The 22,853-nt window shown below is 46.3% G+C and overlaps 3 protein-coding genes across 8 annotated transcripts in view; 2 read left to right on the top strand and 1 right to left on the bottom strand.

The window, feature by feature from the left end:
* LOC121597460 (glucose-6-phosphate 1-epimerase) overlaps positions 1 to 5,002 on the top strand; it is a 46,017-nt gene extending 41,015 nt beyond the window's left edge. For both annotated transcript variants that reach the window (XM_041923231.1, XM_041923232.1), the window contains exons 4-8: positions 3,848 to 3,906; positions 3,981 to 4,137; positions 4,207 to 4,387; positions 4,467 to 4,775; positions 4,854 to 5,002. In XM_041923231.1, coding sequence (XP_041779165.1) covers positions 3,848 to 3,906; positions 3,981 to 4,137; positions 4,207 to 4,387; positions 4,467 to 4,775; positions 4,854 to 4,862 — 715 coding nt within the window. In that variant the 3' untranslated portion in view covers positions 4,863 to 5,002. The remainder of the gene's footprint in view (positions 1 to 3,847; positions 3,907 to 3,980; positions 4,138 to 4,206; positions 4,388 to 4,466; positions 4,776 to 4,853) is intronic.
* Positions 5,003 to 5,946: 944 nt separating this feature from the next.
* On the top strand, positions 5,947 to 11,740 carry LOC121595412 (putative SERF-like protein). Of its 4 annotated transcripts, none has more exons than XM_041919375.1 (3): positions 5,947 to 6,248; positions 9,162 to 9,264; positions 10,012 to 11,740. In XM_041919375.1, exons 1-3 carry the CDS (start codon positions 6,203 to 6,205, stop codon positions 10,079 to 10,081), a joined length of 219 nt encoding a protein of 72 aa, XP_041775309.1. In that variant the 5' UTR covers positions 5,947 to 6,202; the 3' UTR covers positions 10,082 to 11,740. The 4 variants fall into 4 exon arrangements, with proteins under 4 accessions (XP_041775309.1, XP_041775311.1, XP_041775308.1 ...); XM_041919377.1 differs by lacking the exon at positions 5,947 to 6,248 and adding an exon at positions 8,214 to 8,304; XM_041919374.1 differs by lacking the exon at positions 5,947 to 6,248 and adding an exon at positions 8,756 to 8,974.
* LOC121595411 lies at positions 8,300 to 20,062 on the bottom strand. Of its 2 annotated transcripts, XM_041919373.1 has the most exons (6): positions 19,754 to 19,942; positions 15,865 to 19,668; positions 15,567 to 15,793; positions 15,205 to 15,501; positions 12,223 to 15,128; positions 8,300 to 8,772 (listed from the first exon to the last, which is right to left on the bottom strand). In XM_041919373.1, exons 2-6 carry the CDS (start codon positions 19,642 to 19,644, stop codon positions 8,573 to 8,575), a joined length of 7,410 nt encoding a protein of 2,469 aa, XP_041775307.1. In that variant the 5' UTR covers positions 19,645 to 19,668; positions 19,754 to 19,942; the 3' UTR covers positions 8,300 to 8,572. The 2 variants fall into 2 exon arrangements, with proteins under 2 accessions (XP_041775307.1, XP_041775305.1); XM_041919371.1 differs by lacking the exon at positions 8,300 to 8,772 and having other exon boundaries at positions 11,339 to 15,128; positions 15,865 to 20,062.
* Positions 20,063 to 22,853: the final 2,791 nt, after the last annotated feature.

Genomic DNA, 22,853 nt, shown 5'->3' on the forward strand with positions numbered 1-22,853 from the left:
TCCAAATTGTTTGAAAAAAATGCTTCGGTCAGCCGTCGCCAGGTGCGCTAGTGAAAATCAAAATTACACCAGAGAGTACGATCAATGTAGCCCGGGCTTTACGAATTTAAAATGATTGTTTATGGTATATCGAGCTGCCTAGAGACGCTGCAGTACTTTAGTGCCTCTGTAGCCCTTTTCTAATCCTTTAAAAATAGGTTATAAAAGCTGACAAAGTAAGTTGTGACAATAATTTCACACTAATTAGCTAGTAATGTTTGAATGGTATCGCGTATTGTGTTGAAGCCACATTCATGAAGTTCATTCACCAGCCATGCGTGGATTAGAGCATCAAAGTAGATTTTTGTGGAAATGTGGTGTAATTTACTGTTGTGTTTTACAGAGCTGTATTAATCCACTTGCTCGAGATTGTCTGATGAATGAGGAGCATGAGATATCAGACCGACAAAAGGCGGAAAAGCTTTGCACACACCAGCTTTGAGGAAAAATATGCTGATTGTCTTGGATGGCAAGTGGGCCAACTCTTTAAAAATGCATTAATTGAACAATGCTGATTAAGTAGTGATGAAATCAAATAAAACCAACGAGAATCAAGAAAATCGAGGGGATACAACAATAGTATGAAGGTAGCAACCCCTAAACAAAGACGATTAATTTATAATTTCATTAATTCACAATATTTAAAATTTACATTTTCTGTCGCTATTTCGTTCTGTTGCAATTGTGTACCATCGTGACCATGTTCCCTGGTTTTTGTTTTTTTGCTTCCTCCAAAATAACGCTTTTCTTCGAAAGCGTCAAATTACGCTTTGTTACAGTTACCTTCTAACAGTGCAAAAATTCATACAGGTACTGGACACTTTCCTCCCTTTCCTCGGTCGATTTTGACCGATGTGCAGCACCATCTCCAACAAGAGGTAACAAAAAAACCCTATTCGCCAAAAAAAATAAAAAATATATTCCAGTACACCAGAGGGTGTACACCCGGGGGAAAAAAATCAAATTACCATCCACACCGAGGGTGCCGGCTCTAAAACTGGCGATCTGCGCTGCTGCGCTGATGAGCCGACAAAATTAATGAACTAAAAAAATACACATACATTAAGATCACGATCGAACGGTGCTTGCATGGGGGAAAAAGGGAACTTCCCTACTCCTCCCATCGCCCACCCGTTCCGGTAACAGCCCATGGTACCGGTCTTCCCCAAAATGATGGGTTAGCTACGGGCAGTGGGACGTTATTATTATTTTTTTTTTTTGTTAACGAAAAGAAAAGCTGAGTATAGAAAAAGCTCCAAGCTGTAGGATGGAAACAAAGGCAACCGTAACAGCAAAAAAAAAAAGGCGCAAAAGAAGGAAAAGGGCCAATGGGGTGTCCAATGCACGGACATACCAGCAGGCGTCAAACGCGGCACTGGTGTGCTTGCGCGTTAAACGGTAACTCGATAATTGATTGCTGAAAAAAAGTAATTAACTATCCCGAGAGGGACCCGTTCATTACCATACCCGAACAATTACACTTTGGCGGTCGGCCAGGGTTAGAGCGCTTTGGGTGGGAGCGACTATGTGTATGTGGGACAGTGAAACAAGCGGCGAAGAAAGGGGTAGCCTAAAGCAGAAGACTAAAAAAGAGTCCGTCATCATGCTGACCATCGTCTGTGTAGATCTCCCGTGAAGGGGATGCAAAGCCGTTGGCCGTTGGTCAGTGGCGCTCGAAGACAGCGTGCTGTCGTTACGCATGAAGCGCGCGTGATCTTCGTTAGCGTTAGAGGGGTTTGATGGTGGAGAAAGGGAAAGAAACGGATGGAAGAGTTAATGTAAGATCGGTGCAGCTTCGATCGGATGCTGCGATCGTATGAGCATCGACATCATTGGGAGAAATTGATGATTGCCTACAGAAGCCACGTGCGCCCGCTTATGCTAATTTCGTCTTGATCGTGTGCCCTTTAAGTGGTCTCTTGTGGAGTCATTCAAGGCGCAGACGAAAATACGAAATATGATAGTACTACTAGCAGCAAGTGAAACATTAATGTCTCATTTGAATGGAAGGCTTTGACTGTAAACAGTTGATCAATGAATTCGTTGCTCATTGCCACCAGTTGAAGGTAAAAGTGACATTCATCTTGTTTTATATGTTGGTTTATATAAAAAAAAACCCTTGGCGAATGATAAAGATGTTGTTAATGCTGTGTCCCTGAACTGCTCCGTTGTTGTCCGAAATGCCCAACCTATGCAGCCCGGTGCCGGTAGCAGCTGATCTGATCTGTCTGTAATTACAACCCACCATCGATCGGCCCCATCCACCGCACACAACTGCGCTTAACGCGTATCGAATGTACGCAGCATCGTTATCACTTCCGGTGATTTCACTCAAAAGAAGCAGCTGCTGCTGATGCTGCTGCTGCTGATGCTGCTGGGTCTAGTAGAGTTGGATCGGACTTCGGATCACGGACGCGCCTCAGTGACAGGTGATCGATTCGTGTCGATCAGCGTAGCAGGCGATCTTGGACAGCGCTTCCGGTATCGAAACATGAATGAATGGGCTTTGGGTGCGTGAGTGAGTGAGCGAGTGGTCGCTGACAGCTGACCCACAGAGCGCTGCTGCTGCTGCTGCTGCTGCCCTTCGTTAATTGATAAGCGTGACCATCATTTCATTCATCGATTTCGCGACAAGAGAAACAGTTGCCGATCGAACTGTCGGTGAAAGATCGGTGTGTAGCGTAAGAGCGTTGCTCTTTAAAATTATGTACTACGCTCGATTGTGAATGAATGAATGAACGATGGGATGGATGTGTGTAGCGGTTTTTTCCTTCTTAATTTCATTCAATAATTACGCAAATTGCGCGTACAGAGTGTGGTTTTTTTTAATGCAAATTCGAAGTCTATAATAAGACATCGTGTTTCGGTGACACTTTAATGGTTATCTAGGATTATTTTTGGTTTTTTTACAAAATTCAAAAAATGTTTTAATAATACTCTTTCTTTTACGATTCTGACCAAGGTCGTTTTGATGGCGTTATTCCAGTGTGTGAGACACTCGGTTTATTGACCAGAATTGATCCCCTGACCAATGATGTTGTTATGTCGTTGGATTCAGTGCCCTATATTACGAAGGGCAGTTTGAAATCTCCAGAGCTGTAGATAGGCTCGATGATGGAAGTTTGATCAGTCCTATGGTTTGTGTCATTTAATTTATTTAATTTTGACGGATGACGGTTACTCAAATATAATATATTTCTCAATATATTTCCCACCTGTTGGTTTGCCTTATACCCGTCGTACTCGGTTTAATTACTATCGTTTGTTACTGATTGATTTTTGGCATGACTTTAGTGAATTTTCATAATTATATAAAATTCACACAAAAAAGCCGGTTAACTTTTTATTTTACTTTTGCTTTTTTTGAAATAGAGACTTTGAAGTCTAGCTCATTCGCCTCTTCAACCGGTTATTATTATTATAATAATTATTTTGATAATAAAATCCAAAATTCATTCCATTTGCTTGCCGATCTCTGCCCATAGAGGATGAACCTTATTACTTAACATTTTACGAGCGTTGGGCTAAGGCACGTGCTTATGAACGAGCGGTAAAGACGCGATTCGCTCAACAGAGAGTGCTTATTAAGCGTAGACTACTGGCCGGAAGCGTAAGCAGCAAGCCGGAAGGTAGAATAAACCAAACTGAAGAGTGAAAATGAACAAGTCCATGTTAAATTAATGCCCCAAAAGCGGGCTGTATGATCTTCTTCGTGAATGTTTTAGAGTTATAGAGTTATAGAATTGTATGCTAAAGAATGAAGTAAGTAAGTTAATGAATATGTCTTTTTTCTTTTTTTTTCCTACAGCAAACTAGCCGTTTTTGATGGGAAGAAGGCAATCCGTGGTGGCATACCGTTCGTTTTTCGTAAGTTTCTGCTCATTGGAAGTAGTCACTATGCAGTGTTTTGTAATTAATTCCATATTTTCCCTTCCTTTTAGCACAATTCGGTCCCTGGAACTTTGGCCCACAGCATGGCTTCGGCCGGGTGGTCCGGTGGACGCTCGAGCGTGCCCCGGAACGGTTGCCCAGCGGTGACGTGGAAGCCGTCTTCAGCCTAATGGACAACGAAATTACACGCTCGATGTGGAACTATCCGTAAGGCGGTTGCTTATTCCTCAAATTCTTTCCTGACCACCATTGCTGACCATTGTCTTCCCATCTCAGATTTCGCATAACGTACCGGTTGATCCTGCGCGAGAAGGAGCTCCACTTCCACATCGGCGTGTACAACCCGAGCAAAGACATGACCTTCTCCTTCAATCTGCTGCTGCACACCTACCTGAAGGTGCCGGACGTGCGCCGGTGCCAGATTACGGGACTGCACGGTTGCACCTTTGTCGATAAGGTAGGGCCTAACGTTCTGTCGAGTACCTTCTAGTTTCGGTGATACGTTAAATATGACAAATTCTCCTACACCTTCGCAGACACGAGACGGAGCCATCTACCAGGAGGGCCGGGATGCGGTCACCATCAACGAGTGGACGGACCGGGTCTACCAGCACACGCCCCAGGAGCACATCATCACGAACGTGGTGTCCGGGCGGAAGATGCGCCTGCAGAAGTACAACTTCCCCGACACGGTCGTGTGGAACCCGTGGATGGAGAAGGCGCGCGAGTGCCAGGACTTTGGGGACGACGAGTACCCGAACATGATCTGCGTCGAGGCGGGCCACGTCTCGACACCGGTCATCCTGCTGCCCGGCACCGCGTTTGAGGCGTCACAGATACTTCAGGTATGGTCCCAACACCATCTTCGGGATCTTTTACTAACGCCCTGTTTTTGCGGTTGTGTTTTTTTCTTCTTTTTGTAGGTTATGTGAGTAGAAACCCCGGGAGGTACTGTGACCCGCAGTAAAGGTTCCTCCCGAGCAAAATCCAAAAAGAATCAGCAACAACAGCAGCAACAGCAACAACAGCAGCAGCAGCAGCAACAGCAGCAACCACAGCAACAAACATCTAATCAAACACAGCAACAAAATAATCAACAACAGCAGCAGCAGCAGCAACAGGCACAGCAACAGGCGCAACAGCAAGCCCAACAGCAGGCTCAACAGCAGGCCCAACAGCAGCAGCAGCAGCAACTTCAGCAGCAGCAGCAACAGCTGGCGACGAACGCGGCCGCACTGTGGCAGGTGCCGGCGGCGGCCGCCGCTGCCGCAGCCTGCTGGAACGCCAACTACGCCAACTTCCAGACGGCGGGCGTGCTGGCGTTCAAGATGCCACCGTCCTGTGGTGGGCTGTGCGGTCCGCAGACCAACTGTGAGCTGTGCTCGTTAAACTCAAACTAAACACTCCGTACCAATCAATTCCGTTAATGCTGTTGTTTGTCGCACCGACAAGATGGTTGTGCTTCTTTTTAACTCCGCAAATCACGAATATTTGCGTGCGGCCATCGAACACGGTTGGTTAGAAGTCTCTCGGCGGGCGATACTGCCGCGGAGACGTTTGGTCTTACCATCATTTGCCGAAAAACGTCCACCCCATTGGATTTTCCATCGCAGTAGGCGGCGGTGAATCAATGTTTTGGGGATTGAAGCTAACCAACCTTTTGTTCGTGGCCGAGGATTTTGCTCAAGAAAGTGTCAAAGGGTTTTTTTATATATTTTTTTTACTATTTTATATTTTAAATTAAGTTTTACATTTCAATACGCATTACACCTTGCTGTTCAGGGCGTCCAGGTGAAAGGTGAGAAGTGTGTGTTTTAATTGTATAATCATCGGTCCTCTCTCGCTCTGAAGGACAGAGAGGAATAGAGAGAGAGAGAGAGAGAGAGAGTGAGTGGGATGGCATGTTTGTTTTCTCTTCTTTCAACGAAAAAAAACTCTTTTAACCAATCTAGTAGTAAGAGCTATGAGAAAATGGAAATCAAAACGTTAGCAATTAATTCGAGCGATCGTAGATAGCGATGGCAGTGGCAGCTTGTTTCCGTCCCGAAGCAAGGGCATGGCGTAGAAGCAGCAGAGGGGCGCTTTTGCTGCAGCAAGTAACTACTTAGTGTTAAATAGGAATTGATAACTGAAAACAAACGGGAAAAAGGTCCGACCCGTCGCTGGGCTAGGAATAGGAAGAAAGTAATGGGAAAATGGAAGACAAAATTTCAAATCGCCAAAACTGTTTCAAACGTGTAGCAGCAGCAGCAGCAGCTGCTGCTGCTTTGAAATGGAGATCAAGCTAAAGAGGAAAGTACACGTTGTATGTACGTCATGTAAGTAAATTGGGGCTAGCGAAGTGTTTGTAGTTAGGTTTAGCAATCGATCGTTCGCTTTTTTGTTTGTTTTCCTTCGAATAGCAGTCTTGAAAAGCATTTCGTTTTTTGTTAGGATTCAAAATATTTCACTGTCGGTTAAGTTTTTATGTTCACCACTGCACAGAGCTGCACTGGTCCCTGGTATGTTCCATAAATGATACGCCTTGATTGTAAACGTGTTACCAAATGGGTGTCGTTCTCCGGTGTTGTGAAGGCACTTAACTTTTCTGTTGCCACTTTGATTTTAAGGGACAGTTTTTAACACTGTTTTTGGTGGTGTAAGCGACGACATAGTAGGGGTGCGAACAGGGAAGACGGATAGTATATATCGCTAAGCGAAACCCAACTGCTTCTGTTCCGTCTACCAGTGGTCAATTTTGTAAGCGAAATGGAATGCCATGAAGGTGAACGAACGATCGCACAATACCGATAGAGAGGGCGGAGGAAAATGCATATACGGTGTGATAAATTGTTAATATAGAGTGAAATACAACGGGCGAGACAAGTGAAAAAATCCGCATCATGTTCACACTTTTATGGCCTTTAGTTAGTAGAGTTACTTTTTTTTAAAGCGAAAAGAAAAACTGTTACACAACGAAGCAAAGATTCCAAAATTTTAGAGTTGTTTCTTTTGGTTAGCTACATGTACTTTTAGTTTGTCAGATTTCAGCATTTAAAGGGTAGGGGGGAATAGGAGCAGCTATCAACTATTCAAACAATGTAATGTATACGAAAGGGCAACAGACAATGAAATCAAAAACAAACTCCTGTACATACGTGTCACGCGCAGTTATGAAACAATCCTACCCTATTCGCTCCGATAAAAAAAACATTTGATTTGATTTTTTTATCTTTTTAAAATACATTGCTCTAAACTAAACAAACGTAGATCCAATAACGTTTGTTGCCAACCGGTCCTAACTGCTAATAGTAAAGGTTCTTCTAAATATTTTGCAACTTATCATCTGAGCATTGTGTTATCGTGCTAATTTGTCCTCTTTTTTTACCACAGGTTAGGAAATAGTGTTTTTTTAATGTTTCGGAAATGCATGTCAACACGTTGCGGTAACGTTAAATTGTGTTTTAATAAAAATATCATGGGAAGATACTTGAATTGTTGTTTGGTTTATGTTGCTATCCTGTACGGACGACATTGAACGACTGTTGGATTAGGAAAGAAATTAAATGCGATTAGTTTATTTAAAACAATTTCCCTATCGACGGGTCCAATAGTGAAGTTATCCCTTGGTATTGTTCAATAACATGGCCACCTTGCATTTAAATCTTATATGACATCTCGCACCTCCATCAGAGTTACGAGTAGGACCAGTTTTCTTACCGAAGATAGTGATTTTTTCCTAATGTTCTCGATCATTTAACCAATTTGGCTAAAACAAGCTTGATAACTGAACACTTGACTACATACTTTTTAGTGTGATGAGTTTTGAAAGCGTTTTTTGCCATCTAAATTATTGCTTAGTTGTGTCAATACAGTGTAACGATATTGTAAAAATTTTAAAAGACAATTTCAAATCAAAGAAGTGGATTTTAAAAATTTCATAAATTTCTACAAACCGTCACATCGCTTCAGTGCCGCGTTTTCGTGTACGCGCACCTTCACCTTGCTCGCAACTGTCATCGTTGCCTGTCACTGTGTTGGTGAGCGCACGTTCCACGAACTCACCCTCCGCTTTCTGCTAGCTGTCAGGGGTGAACATTCGTCGTAAAACCCACAGCCACCACTCTTTCCCACTCCTCGGGTGATCACGGTTGAAAAAACGCATCTTTTCTCGAAGCTTCCCTGGGCCGCAAAAAAAACCCACATCACATTTCGGGTGCATTTAAGATCGCGCTTAGATTTCACCGCTCCCGGAAGTTGGTCGCTGCGTTGCTTGGCTCCATTATCCTGTGCGTTACAACGAAGTCGTCGCCGTGCGTGAGTGTGACTGACCACCGCCGTTTGTGAGAGTTGTTTTTGGCGTATTCTACTCGGCGTGAAAATAGAAAATGACCCGTAAGTATGCTGCTGCGGGTAGTGTGAAATTTGTATAAATTTTCGCACCGGGTTCTTAAAACCCCGGGATGCAATTCCGATTTGTGTTAGGAGTGATAGGGTGAATCGTAGAGGGCGAGGCTTACGGGTACGGTGCGGGCCATCCCACATCTCAGTGCGACGTAATGATGCTTCTCTTCATTGTGCTGTTCTAGATCACAGAAGGCGATGGTGCCTTTTTCGCCTGCTTTGTTACATTTCAGAACGAATTACCAGATGTTTTTCTCTTCTAACATACAGCACTTGGTCTTGGCAAAGTGCTCATCATGTGGCCATAGTGGCCATTGCTTGCCCTCAATTGCTCAGCGCCGCTGTAATCGTCTCCTACTCCCTTGTTGGTCGGGATGACATTGTTCGGGGCTTCTGGTACATTCGAAAAGCTTCTTCGGCTTGCAGCGTAAGAAGAGGCACGGTCGCCACGGTGGAAGTCTTTCGGGAGGAAACGGAGAAGATGTTAAATAATACCCTGAACCGAAGAGAAATCCGACTTCCCACTGTAGGTTGTTGCTTGTGTTTGGTTGGTTTGTGCGTATGCAAATAAGGCCTTTTCCCAACAAAGCTACAGCTTTCTGCGACAAGAGACGCAGCATGCCATGGAAGAGTAGCGTAGGCGATGCTGTTGTGCGAGAAGGTAGAAAGTAAGCGTGAGAGAGAGGGAGATAGAGAAGCTTTGTTTATGTTTTTGCTTCAGCGTCCAGGGTTGTGTGGTGAAGGTGCCACCCCAATTATTCCAGCAGAAAGCGATACACCATCTCTTACGAGACCGATGAAGTAAAACATAATTGTTACAAATAATTCTGTTACTTTTAATTTCACAGGTGGAAACCAGCGCGAATTGGCCCGTGCGAAGAACCAGAAAAAGAATGCCGGCCAGCCAAAGCAGCGGGACGATGGTCTCACACACGAGCAGAGGAAGCAGCGGTAAGTGGGGAGCTTTCTGCTTTTGTGTTAACCCACTCCTTTCCCTGCCATAGGCAGGAATGATGTGTATAGTTTCTTATCAATTGTTGATGTGTGTGCCACGACACGACTTATGATATCGGTCTGTGTCGTGTTCCTGTTCCGTTTTCTCTGGGGCTATAGCCTTTTAACATCAATTTTGAGTTTCGTTGATTAGAAATTGGTCTTTATTGTGAGATAAATTGACCAGATATGTTTGAATAGTATCCGGAAAATTGATGATGACGCACACGGAGGCGAGCGAAGGTTCTAGATAAATATTGGAAAGATAAAGCTCATTTGTGGATTATTTAGAAAATGATTTAAAAACGGTCATTAAAAACAATCGGAAGTGGAAATATGGCTATTTAAAAAAATAATGCATGAGAATTTAATAATTAGTTCCTGTGCATTTTAGATTAAATAGATTATTGCACCTAGCAAAGTAATCTACATTTTTTTTAAATATTTAAACAATTAACTAATTGCAAATTTGCCATCAAAGCTTTATTCTTGCCTTAAAGAGGGTTCTACGGTTGATACAGGAACAAGAAGATAAACATTCACAAATTTTACAACATTCAATTAAGGATGTGAAAGTATTTTGAAAGTCTTTACTAATATTTAATGTGTTTTCAGTATAATAAAAAAAGTTCCATTATTAAATTAAAAGAAAAATAATTTCACAAATTCATTTTGTTTTGGTCATTTATCTCTCCTCTTTTCCAGTGACGCTGACATCATGCGACAAAAGCAGTTGAAAAAGGAGCAAGATGCAAAGCATGCGATCAAGAGTTAATGACCGTTCCGGACACGATCGCCCACCACAAACCACCACCACCAAGCGCCAAACAAACGCATCCTCTGTCCCTCATTTCTTCGTATAAAACCAATCGCGAAAACCATAGGCCAAAACCGATCGCACCAACAACAACAACACTCTAACTGACACCGGAAACCGGTGTGCTGCATCGTGCGCTCGGGTATATTCAGCTAAATTGAAAGGTTATTATAAATTGCATCTTGCAAATTCAATGCCCGTTTGCTTTTGGCTGCGTTGGCTTTTGATTCCCCTCTTCTTCGCCTCGAAACTGTGCAAGATGGCCATTGTTTTTCTCACTTAAACCATCCGCACACACATCGGGAAAAGTGTTCTCGGGTGTGTGCACCACCACCACCACCACAGGACATTTCCCTTTATGTTTTCAGGCTTTACTTTTATACTATTTAGTGTGTAAGCGTGTGGGAAGATAGTAGATGTACGCGACAAAGGCCCACAGTCCAAACAGCAAAACCTCCTCCCGATTAAAAGCAATAGCAACTGCAAACTCAGCGAGCTCAAACCAAGCTAAGCGCAACCGCATAGTAGGCTGTAAAACGGTGTAAAACAGCAGACAGCATAGCAGACATATACACACACTCACACACATATACAGACACGCGTTTCAAGTATTGTTAAAGTTAAAACATGAAAGGATCGATTTGTGGGGGAGGTAGCCTAAACACCTAGCGTCTAGCGTCTGTGGTCGGTGTAGTGGTAGTAGTACTACAACAGGACACGCGGTTAGCAATAGCGCACAGTCAGATTTAAAGCAAAACATAAAACACATAAACAATGGGGCCGGGAGGAGTACATTTGAATGCTTTTTCCTATGTTGACACGTGCTCTGCGAAGTGCGAAAGGAGCATGGAGCCATGCGTAAGCGTCACCGCGACTGGATTTCGAACATGTTTGTATGGATAATTTAAATGTGAAGCTTGTTTTTGTATAGGTTCACGATTATCGTCCATCGATTGTGTACGTGTTTAGTGTAACTGCAGGCTACAAACTTTACATACAATCCTTCCGTGTCTGCATGACAGAGTTTTGTGTCTTATAGATGCTACTCCAGAAACAGAGCGAACAGCTCAATTGAAAGATGTTGTGCTTGAGCGTTTAAACACAGGTGAATAATTTTCTTTTTTTTTTGTGTTTTGAGTTTGCTTTATCAAAAGTAATATTCATTCAATAGAAAATTTGTGTGGAGCGTATGAGCGTGTGAGTAACATGTGTGCATGTAACATGTGTGGTATTGATGCTGCAAATGGAGCGCGTTTGATAGGGAATGATCGATGACTGATGGAGTAAGGTTAGAGAGAAACTGCGTGCAAAATACGATAGGAGGTTCATTTTTATACTTTTTTTTTGCTACTGTGCTATTTTTTAAAATAATAATTATACTTAATTAAAACAAAATCTGCTACTCCCCAACCAAGCAAAATAATGTTACAAAAAAAACTGAAGGCGCGAATACTACTAAGCTAGCACTATATGCGCTATGCGTTGGGATGATTAATTACCCCTTTCTCGCCTCCTCCACACTATACCCCAACCTCCCAAACGTAGCTGTGTTGTATAGAAGATCGTAAAGTAAATAGAATTAAACGCAAATAAAACCACCATGAATTAAAACTATTACAACAACGTGTGATGATCACTGGCTCCCGGACAGGGGCGAGAACAATTCGAGAGAATCGTTTGAAAGAAATGCAACAATCAGCTTGTTATTGTGTACTGGCTCTAAAATGCTAATTTTATTCAACATCGTCCAACATGCCCAGCTAACAATTATCAGCATAGTTAAGGTTAAAATTAAGTAAAATGTAAAATTTGAGCAAACTAAACACAGACGCGTATCAATTTCTCTCTCTCTGCGGTACGCGATCGTTGCGCGTACATCGTTAACGGGCACTTGCGTTTAAAATCAGTCCATAAAGTTACGAAACTATTTAAAAGCGCACTAAAAGGTATTAAAACTAGCATAAAATGCACTCCAGGTTCTCTATCACAATACATGTGTGGTTGTAGTGCGTGACGATCGATTTCGCTCTATCTCTCTCTCTCTCCCTCCTACATGGCACTTTCCTGTCGTTTGGCCAGCCGGTCCCGCTTCAACTTACCCCTGTACGCTTCGCCCATATCTTTGAGCGCCTCGAGCAGCAGCGATTTCAGCAGCTCGTCCGTAATGCGATCCTTCACCTCGATCTCCTCCCGATCGAAGTTGGTCCAGCGCGCATCGTCATCGTGCGTTTCCTGCTTGAGTATCTCGTCCACCTGGTCCGGTTTGCGCTTGCTGGCACACCCGTTACCGTACAGGAAGGGCAACGACGCCGTGGCCGCACAGTGTCCCCCGTGGTGCAGCAAATGATGATGATGATGCAGCTGGGAGTGTGCGGGCTGATGTTGCTGCAGCTGATGATGCAGCAGCAGCTGATGCTGCTGATGTTGCTGCTGTTGCTGCTGAAGCGTTAGCTGTGCGTCGGACAGGACGCGTCTGATTTTCGCCCGTATGTAATCCTTCATGCAGCCCAGCGCATCGGGCGGATTGTGGAACACGAGCGGTCGCTTATCGTGCGCTATCGTGCGGAACGAGACGGTCGGTTCGGCTGGGCGCAGGTCGCGATAAAACTCGACGCACATGTCGAGGATGAGCTTTTCGTACACGTTTGTTACGTGATCGGAGCGTAAGCTTTCCGGCGCGACGCGATCACGATGCAACTGTTCCACCCGCCCGTCAATCAGCTCGTCGATGCGTGCGTCGGGTGGAAAGAGCAGCGCCAGCGGGCTACCGTTGGCGGGTGGGATGTACGGTGGCGGTGGTTTGTTGGGGATTTCGCGGAAGAATCCCACCTGCTGCTCGAGCTCCTTGATCTCCTGCTCGATCTGTAGCTGCTGGCGGCGCAGCACTTCCGCCTCGTTGATGATGTCCGGCATGCGCACACCGATGCTGGGGGATGGTGGTGCTGGTGGGGGCGTTGCATTGCTCTCCGTATTATCATCCCGACTATACGCCGCAGAGGTAGTACCTGAAGCGATCACGATCGTATCATCGCTTCCCACCGTCTTGGAGCGTAGTTTCACCTCTATTTTCGAAGCGGCCTGGTCTTCCTCTTCCTTTGGCTCACTCGTTAAAGATTGTTCTTCCTCTTCGCCTTTCACCGGTTCCTCCGAGGGTGGAGTAATTTCACCACCATCTTCATCATAATCAAACGTGATCGTTTCTTCGGAACTGTTCTGATCCTCCACCGGGTGATCCGGCAGCTCCTGCGGTGGGGTTACCATTAAGGGTGATTTCATTAGCGGCGTGCGTTCGAACGTTTCGCTCAGCTCCTCCAGCTCATCGTGAAGCGTGGCGAGTCGTTTGGCTAATTCTGAGGTAGTGCCGCCCTGTCCGCTCGACGATTTCGTGTGAAACTCTTCGTCTTCGTAATCGCTTTCCGACGTTGGTGGTGGTTGATTTGTAGGAACATCCTCCTCCTTGCTCGGGGAGGACGGTTTTAACTCATTAGACCGTTCATCTTCCGGCTCTAGCTTATTTCTGTCCGATCCTGCCTCTTTTTCAACGATTTCAATTGCCATCGTTGGCGTAACGGTTGTCGGCGTGGTTGTGTTCGAAACGGACCCACTATCGCTTACATCTTCCAACGATTGAGCAATGGAGATGCTGGTAGCGTCGCTCATCTCCAAATCATGTTCTTCTGATGTAGCCGCTCCGTCCGGTAGCTTTTCCTCCACCGCCAACGGAACGGACAGTTCCACCGTGGCGCTACTTTCACAGCTGCTAGTAGTACTGCTACTACTACTACTACTACTGCTGCTTGTTGCGGAACCATCCTCATCGTCGATCTCCAGTTGTTCGGTCGTGTTGTTGAGCAGCAGCAGCATCGGAGGCAACGACATATCCTCAATCAACTGTTGACTTTCTTCGGCCACAGCAGCACTCACATCCGCTTCGTCTGTGCCTTCGTTCGGCTGCTCTTCGAACGATGTCGAGTAGCTGTCGCTTTTGACCGTTTCTTCTTCGCCCGTTCGGTCCCGCTCGGTGGCCGTTTCGTTTTCTAGCGCCGATTGATAGTGCTGCGTTGGCGTTTCCTCCAGTGTGTGGAACTCGACCGATTCGATGCTTCTGCGGCTGGCCGGCGGTGACCATCCGTTAACGGTGGAAGAGAGCAAACATTTGCCCGCATCTTCTTCCATCGCAGGTAGATTACACTCTGGTGCATCGGTGTCCTCTTGAGAGATATTTTCCGCTTGCTCCAGCATTGCTGTTTCCTCCTTTGTGCACGTTTCCACGTGTTCCGGCACTACTGTTTCCTCCATTCCCTTCGCAACGATTTCATTTTCAGTTTCTTTCGCAACAAGTTCAGCTTGCGGTGGAACAACAACACGCACCGTTTCTTCTCCAGCAACCGAGCTTTGATGGGATCTATTCTCTTCCACACTTTCAATGTGACTGTCAACCGTTTCATTACCTCCGCGGTGACTGATTCCGATCGATTGCTCAAGCAATGCTTCCCTCAGCTGCACATCGTTCCGCTGGAAACCCTCCAGCACGCACCGTTTAGCATCCTCGTACAGGGCTTCCATGTGGGGACGGGTTACAGGATAATTGCGGGCCGGCTCGTACCGCTGCTCCTTCACACCCGTCAACCGGTACCACAATCGATTCAGCTTGCTGCCTCTCGTTAGCACAGTTTCTTCCTCCATTTCCGCTGCCCTACCGCCCGATGAGTCGCCATCATCCCGTTCCTCCTTAGCCCGACGAACGATGGCGGGCGGGATGCTGTGCAAAATGCGCAAACTTTTCTCGATGCTTTCCACCCGTGCCTCGATCGACGGTTCTTTGCGCGGTGTGGGCTGTTGTGCGCCACCAGCGGACTCCAATTTGCGACTGTTGTACGCTAGTAGGCGATCCTCGACTGCAATTAGCTCTTCCTCTTCCCGCTCTAGCTTGCGGTGCCACTCTAGCAGGCGCTGCACGTGCTCCTTGCGTTTGCGCAGCTCTTCTTCACGGCGTAACAAAATGCTGAAAGGAAGGAAGTGTTCGGTTAGCATCCTTTTCATTATTTTTTTTATATGCACTCGCTCGCCTTTATACTTACTCTTCTAAGCGATCGTTTGGCTCCAGTTCTCGACCCCGTATCGCTATCTGTATCGAATTGCTTGTAGTCGTCGTAGCCGTACCGGTTATACCGCGATGCTGGCTTTCCGGCGCGTGCTGCTGGTGAACGGTGGCACTTACCTTGCGGGACGATTTGCGCAGCGTGAGCGAACCGGAATTGTTCGCCACCGGTGATGAGCAGTACGAGGTAAGCTTGCTATCCATCACTCGCGATGTCAGCACGTGTCCATGATTGCCGGTCACCGTGCGGGATGATTCCGTCGATGATTTAATTGCCCTACAAAATAACACGAAAATGCATGAAAACTCACATCCTTTCACGATTTTCTCTAGCATAAATACCTGTTCAGCTCCGCTCGATCCTTCTCGAGCCGCAACAGTATTGCACGCTGCTTCTTCTTAACGGCCGTTATCTGATCCGTCATGCCCTTCTCGCGGTACCGCTGCTTCTGAAGCTCCAGCCAAGCCAGCTGCCCTTTGGCACGGTTCAGTAAAGCTTTTTGCTTCGACTGTACGCGCGACACGAGCTGATCTTCCTTGCTGCGTTCGGTTTGTATGAGTTGATCAAACTGCAAACAATTATGGAAGGAAAAACGTTACATCGCAATGAACTATGCAGTAGAAACACGAGTACTCTTACCATTCCGATTGACGAATAGCTTAGATTGGTTTCGGACACGGTTGTCGATAGGATGGACACTTCCAGATCGGTTCGATTGAACATGGCGGCGAGAAGATCGCTGTTGATCGTTGCATCCAAATTCTCCTCGTATGCCAGCGTATCGTTTTTCACTTGAGGGAGGTCCTTGTCCTTCTTGATGCTTTCTTCTGATGAATTGCTTACCATCGGTGGCACAGCATTCACCTTTAGGTCGTTTGCCTTTTCCGAATGATTGAAACTGAACGATTGTTCCTCCTCCCGATCCTCTGGCGGCAATTGTTCACTGATGCTACTATCCTGGGAGTCGTTTTGCTCGCCACCTTGCTCGCCACTTGCTAGTCCTTTTTCGTTTTCATTGCTCCGTTTTTCAAAACCATCATGTTGATGTCCCATTGCCGGCAATTGCCGCCTGCGCAAGCTCTCCTCGAACGACGGCAAATACTCTTCCGGCTGTGGTGGTTGATTGTTCATCGTGTTGTTGTGACTATCCGAAAGGCTGAATGAACGTGAATCGAAATCACTCGAGTGAGCCGTGGTGGTGTTACTTTTAGCCTTTCGTTCATCGTCGGTGGCATTTGCTAGTGGGTGATTTGCAGCTCTTCGCGGCGAATCAATCCGTTCGTGCTCCATCGATGATGAAGATGAAGATTGTGAAGATGAGCTGTTGTTAGTGTTACTATCGGCGGAGTCGCTGCTACTGCTGCTGGCACTCCCCGAGTTACTGTCCGAGGAAGCTGGCGATGACGAGCCGGAAGAGAAAGTTGTGGTCGATGTTACTGCTATTGTGTCGTTGGCGTTTCGTTCCGGCACAGGCGGTGGCGCTTCTGTTTGACTTTGATGTTCAAAGTCATCGCTGTAGTTTGAGGCCGTTGTTGTACTTGCACCGGACACTTTGTTATCTTGCAGTTGTTCTATTGGTACCACAGGAGGCTTCGGAAGGACTGGTATCGGTAGCGATGTTTGTGTCATTTCATCACGTATCCTTAGCACCTCCTGCGGGAACGGTGGAATCGCTGGTGCGGATGGGACATTTTTGAGCGCCGAGTAAAGCTGCTGATTAACCTCGATCACGTGTGTTAGGCTACGATTGAACGATTCCAACAGGCGCTGATACTCAAGCTCCCGCTGTGATCGATCTAGTGGTTGCGGATCGTTAAACGATTGCTGAAGAGTGGTGGTCGGAACTTCTGGACGGAATGCGGCGGCAGCAGTTTGTGGTTTAGCCTTTTCTTCATCTCTACTTTCGAGCGATTTTGTGTGATTGCCGATGTGCGATGATCGAGACATGTTGCCGGGAGTGGCTATTTTCATTTGTGAAATTCGATCGACCGAAAGAGGACTAATGGGCCCGGCGCTTGCTGTCGCGGGGTAAAATGGTGCAGCTGTGGCTGGTGGTATCTCTATTTTTGTGCTACTGAATAGCGGTGGCAGCGGTAGAGCAATGTCCGATCGAATTGAGCTTATCTCGGACGTAGTGTTTGGTGATGCGCATGTCGATATTTTCGTCACAATGGCCGATTCTCCATCGAGAGTATCTTTCGATTGTCGTTTGTTTAAAGCAATGACTTCAGTCGGTTGAGGATAGCCGGTTGCTTTCTTCCTGATGTACGGTACACTTTCAATTTCATTCAAATAGGCGTTATATCTTGTTCCAGGCAGCTGTTGTTGTGTGACTTTTTGCTTTTCCTCCGTAGCGATCGGTTGGCCTTTCTCCTCGCGAACGTTTTGCACGGCTTCGAGCTTTTTACGCACGGCCAATATAAAAGGATATGGATCGGGCTGGCGTAGCGATTGTTTTAGCCAGGAAGGAATGCTCTTAACCGGTTCAGCGTGATGGTCGTGCGCGGGATGTTCTTCTTCCCTTGCAACAGGATGAGGACGTTCGCGGTCTTGTGGCACACCCAAAACGGTTGTTGCATTTGGCGCCACAAGCTTTACATCCGGCACTTGAAGTTTCAGTTCCTTTTCTGCCGCTTCGATCGCCTCGTCCTGATCCGCGTTGATCACTATGAGCTGCGCGTTTACCTTTGCGGTTTTTGGCAACGGTTTCAACGGACTCGGCGAAACAATATCATCCAACGCCATACTGTCCGGTTTGCGTAGAATGCCAATTTTAAGACTAGCTTTACCCGTCGTACAACTGCTGGCAGTGGATGGGTTAGCGGATCTTTCTGACGTCGTACCTTTGGCTCCTCCTCGTCCATCACTGCTACGACTGGCGGCTGAATGTGGCTCAGCAACACTTCGCACAGGTTGTTCTGGTTCTGCCTTCTTTGATGGATTACTCTGTTTCTCTTCGTTCGGAGCATTTTCTCTCTTCACCAGTCGCAATGTAGGAGTGGAGGCAAATTTGCGCAATCCCAATGTCGGCTTAACTGCACCGGCGCGGTTCTTGGGCTGTGCAGAAGCAGTACTTTTATCCTTACTCGTAGTAATCGGTTTGCTGGAACCTTCATTCGGAGTGCAAGAGACTGACCGTTTGCGTGCTTTTTGCAAGTTTTTCGATACCAACTTTTGCGAGCTCTGTCGGAGCGTTTCCAGCCGCTTCTTGATGAGGTCTTTTTCGGCGGCACCTTTGGAACTGCTGGCCGTTCCACTGGTCGGAGCATCCTTTTTCTCCAGCCGTCGTTTCGCTTGCTGCTCCTTCATGAATTCACGGGCCTTGGCGGGATCGTAAGATTTCTCCTTCTTCTTCACCTCTCCTTTCGGGGCAGTTTTTGTAGGGGTGGGTTTGGTTTGCGGCTTGGGCCGCACTGGGTTAGAACGTGTCGCTTTTGCTGCGATTTCGACAGTTTCTTGAGATTCTTGCTTCACTTCAGGTGGATGTTTAATACTAGTGGTTACAGTTTTCGCAACCACGGGCATACTTTTAATACTTTCAATTGCAGTCTGTTCGTTTGACGTAAGAACGGCAGTCGGTGGCAATGGTGCGGTTTCCATTAGCAACGAGCGACGAGCAGCGGGCGTTGGTGCAGCTACATGAACTTCCTTCTCCTGCCCGACATGCTGAGATTCGACATCGATTGGTTTCATCTGCTCTCTCGGTGCAATCATACCACTTTCCAATTTTGAAATACCAGTCTTGCCGGTACTTTTGGACTGTATTCCACCACGGGGCACACTTTCCGTATCCGATGGTCCAGTCGATTCCATCAAACGAGTGACTTCGATCGCGGATGAGGAGGACGGTACGGTCGGCAGGAGTGGTGTAGAGGGGGGAGGGGTTTTGTTTTCCTTAAAGCTTTCCCGAAGGAAATCTTGAAATTCGTGCGTCGCGTGCTCTCGCTCCGATCGCCGTGCTTCGAACTCGCTTTTGCTATCCTTATGCTGAGGGGAGCGGTGGATCGGGATGATCCGGTACGGGGCGCCGGTGTGATCGTCCGCCACCGGTAGTGGAAGGTTACGTTTCTCCGTCAGGATGTTGTTCACTTTTGCGGCCACCGTTGTTCCATGCTGGGTGGTAACGCCGGTTAGACCCGGTCCAGCAATCGTCTGTATCGATTTCACCAGTACACCGGGTGCTTTGGGTTGTCGTTTAGGGCTGCCGGGTGGCGTTTTTAGCACCAGCTTTGTTACCTGCATCGTGCCATCAACGTCGCCGGTAAGTGGCATCGATCGCTTCGCCTGGCGGCGCGGCGATAGGGTCACGATCTGTATTGCACTGCGCCGCACCGTCGGGAGTATCACATCGTCGAGCGGGATCCGTTTCCGATCCGGTTCCGATTCGATGGAGTACGTAGCGGAGTCAAAATCATCCATGGCGGTGTCAGTTCGCGGCCACGTCTGCGAGTGCGTGTGTTGAGGTTAGCTTTAGTCGGCAAATAGTTAAAATACACTCACTAACTGGGTTACACAACCCAATGCTGACCAAAATTGCATATTCTATCGTCGATGTGCGAATAACATTTACACCTTTTTCCGGTTTTACAGGTTGCGGGGTCGTTGGCCGTGATGGCGTCGTGGCGGTAACTGGAATGTTCGCTTCATTTGCGACGTGATTCTGCGAATTCCTATACACAATGTTGATTTCCTTCACTATTCTTGCAAACACAACACATTACTTAGCACATTTAACACGAATTCTTGTGAAAAGTTGGAAAACTAAGCGTATTTTGGTGGCATCCTCACTGTTAAGCCGACCCTCTCGCGTCTCTTTTTATTGTTATTGTTTGTTTGTGTGCTTCGAATCCGAGGCAACGGTTGAAGGTAAGCACACTGGGGACGCTTCCATCGATCAATATGTGCAAGAAAAAAAATCTTGGGAATATAATTTCTACTCATTTTATTGATGTTTAACAATTCCATTAATTTAATTATCTTTATTGTAAAATTATGTTAAATGCACAGGGGGGATAAAATTACAATGCAATAATAAATTTAATTGATCAATCCGGATACCACTGTGCATACGGAGATCGATTCGCCGTGCTGGCTTGATGCGTTACTATACGTTACATGTGTGACCGTTACGCTCATAACCCTTGAGGAAGCATTTCGGAAACAGGGCAAGCTTTTAGTTTAAAACCATTTTTCCGTTAAGATTTGAAAGCAAAAGGTTTTTTTGTTCAAATCAAATCTAAAAATAAATAAATTAAAAAGGGAATTATTACAAACAATAACGAAATATTGAGAACATTTCCGAAAATTACAAGAACCTTTCACCATTCATTTGATTTGGTATTAAACTGAAAAAGTTGGTGTTTGTTGGTGACCATAAACAATCTCTTCCAGTTTTAATGGAGATCTTTATTTTTCGCCCACTTTCAGCTTTGCTTCATCACATTTTCCACCGTCGTCAGCTGCGTGCGTTTGGCACGTCTCGTTGAGAGTGGAAACTTGGTCGCGTGCTCAAACATCGTTCAGGGCGTTTCGTGAGCGAGAGCCGTGTGGTTTCGTACTACTAATTACTCCAGCATCCGCTGTATCATGCATCACACACTCACACACACCCTACCATGGGGTCAGTCATGTGCGTGTGGGGAGGGCACTTGAGTGGACACTTTCTTGCCGAACCATGTCATCGTACATCGGTTATTCCATGTCAGCGGCAGACAACTCTCCTCGCCTCCTCCAGAAGCTGTTGAAACATTGGACAGGTACCTTCCAGTCGGTAAAATGTCACACCGGCTTAGCCCGGTGCACGGACGACGCATCGACACGACGGATCCGACGTGAATGATTGGTGCCAGAGTGGGTAAGTGGCAGCACGAGCTTGCTTGGGCCGGGGGGAAAGGATCAACCGACATCAGTCACGTACTATCTTCATTATGTCCGCACAAAGGCGAATTTTTCATCCGTGCCGAATTGGCCCAGGGGCAGGTTAGGCAGGCATGAAGTGCGCAAAACCACGCGATCAACAAGATCACCAGCCTGTCTGGGAGGACTGCTCTTTCATGGCCCAGTTTGCGTTGCCAGCAGTTTCGGGACAGTAGTTCGGAAGGAATAGGTCAACTATCTCATCTCGGCTTGACCCAGTTATGCACCGAGGGGGCACCAATTGTCCATTCTGTCACCTACTGCACACCTAATCACGGCCACGAGGAGCTGCCTTACAAACTCGGGCTTGCAAAGATCTGCGTGACGATCGGATGGATGTCTTTTGTTGGGTGCAGAAAATTAAAAAAAAGTGGTAAACTATCCCTGGTCAGGGTCACTACATTCTTCTGGCATTCTTTGCATTCACCGGAGAAACACAAGCATACCGGGCCCGTGTTTATGTTCGCATTGTTCGCAAAGGACACACAGCTCGCATACGTAATTTTGTGTCAGTTTGCAGCACAGTCAGCTGAGGCTTCTGCCGGCAATAATAACGGATCGGTTTCGGAGCACCGGGGGGACGGCACTGGATGCCGTAACGAAAGCGTATTGAGCACGCCTTCACGTCCAGCTAACACACGCATGCGTCAGCCATGTCCACGTGTCCAACAAGCAAGCACAGGTGGTATGTCATTCTAATGCGCTAAAATCGAACCAGTTTCGCCAAACGCGCACCACCGAACCGGTGCGACAGTTTTTACAGCGCGTTTGCGTGCAACGAAGTACCACCAGCCGGCCAATAACCGGCAGGCCTTCAAGACAACCTAGGATCTTGTTCTAGGTTGACAGCGACAGATCACGCACGCACGCCAATCAGCATTGCTTTACCAGTTATAGAACGGAAGCTACAAAACGTAAAACAAAATTCTGCAACTAAGTACAACCATTCGCGGTGGAGGGAGCTTTTGCATTGCGCCTCTTTCTTTGCGGCAAGCGCAACGCAAGTGCCCGATGCGCGATCAGGTCACTGGTGGTGGTGGTGGTGGTGGTTCAGCAGGAAAATCGTTATAGTTTAAAATGCAAAATTGCATTTTAATTAAACGATTTCCTGCGCTCTAATGATGGTGACACTGCACTTTTGTGGCATATCCAGCACACTCACCAACATCAGATGAGTATCACTGGTTGGCCTAAAGCGAGATGTTATGAACATTTGGCAGGAATCGATCGCCATATAAGTCGATAATTAATAAGATGAGATTTGAATGCTGGTAGCGTACAGGTTGTGTTGTGTACCTTTTAAACAAGGCACTGAACATAACAGCCTGTGTGGAGAAACAAGTTAATATTGCCCTTGTAGAAGGTGATCGACAATTGGTAGATGTGTTTGGCTTTTAACGCCGCTTTAGTCAATAAACTGATCAGAGTTTACGATACCGTTAATGACGATATTGGGGTAATGTTTAATTATAATTTCCAACTGATGATCCGTCACATATAATGCATTTTTGAGCTTATTTATACACAATTAAGTAGGTGATGTTCACTACCAGGAGTACATATTTGCACAAAAAGGGAAATATGAAGCCTGTTGTGATTTAATTCCCTCTCATAAACAGGACTGAATCTGTTCAACGCATCAAATTCTTATGTTTTGAAAGGTTCTACAAGCTATGAAAGCTTACAAGTGTCGCTGTATGTATAGGAAATAA

Source organism: Anopheles merus, chromosome 3R (genome assembly GCF_017562075.2).
Source record: "Anopheles merus strain MAF chromosome 3R, AmerM5.1, whole genome shotgun sequence".
Classification (NCBI taxonomy): domain Eukaryota; kingdom Metazoa; phylum Arthropoda; class Insecta; order Diptera; family Culicidae; genus Anopheles; species Anopheles merus.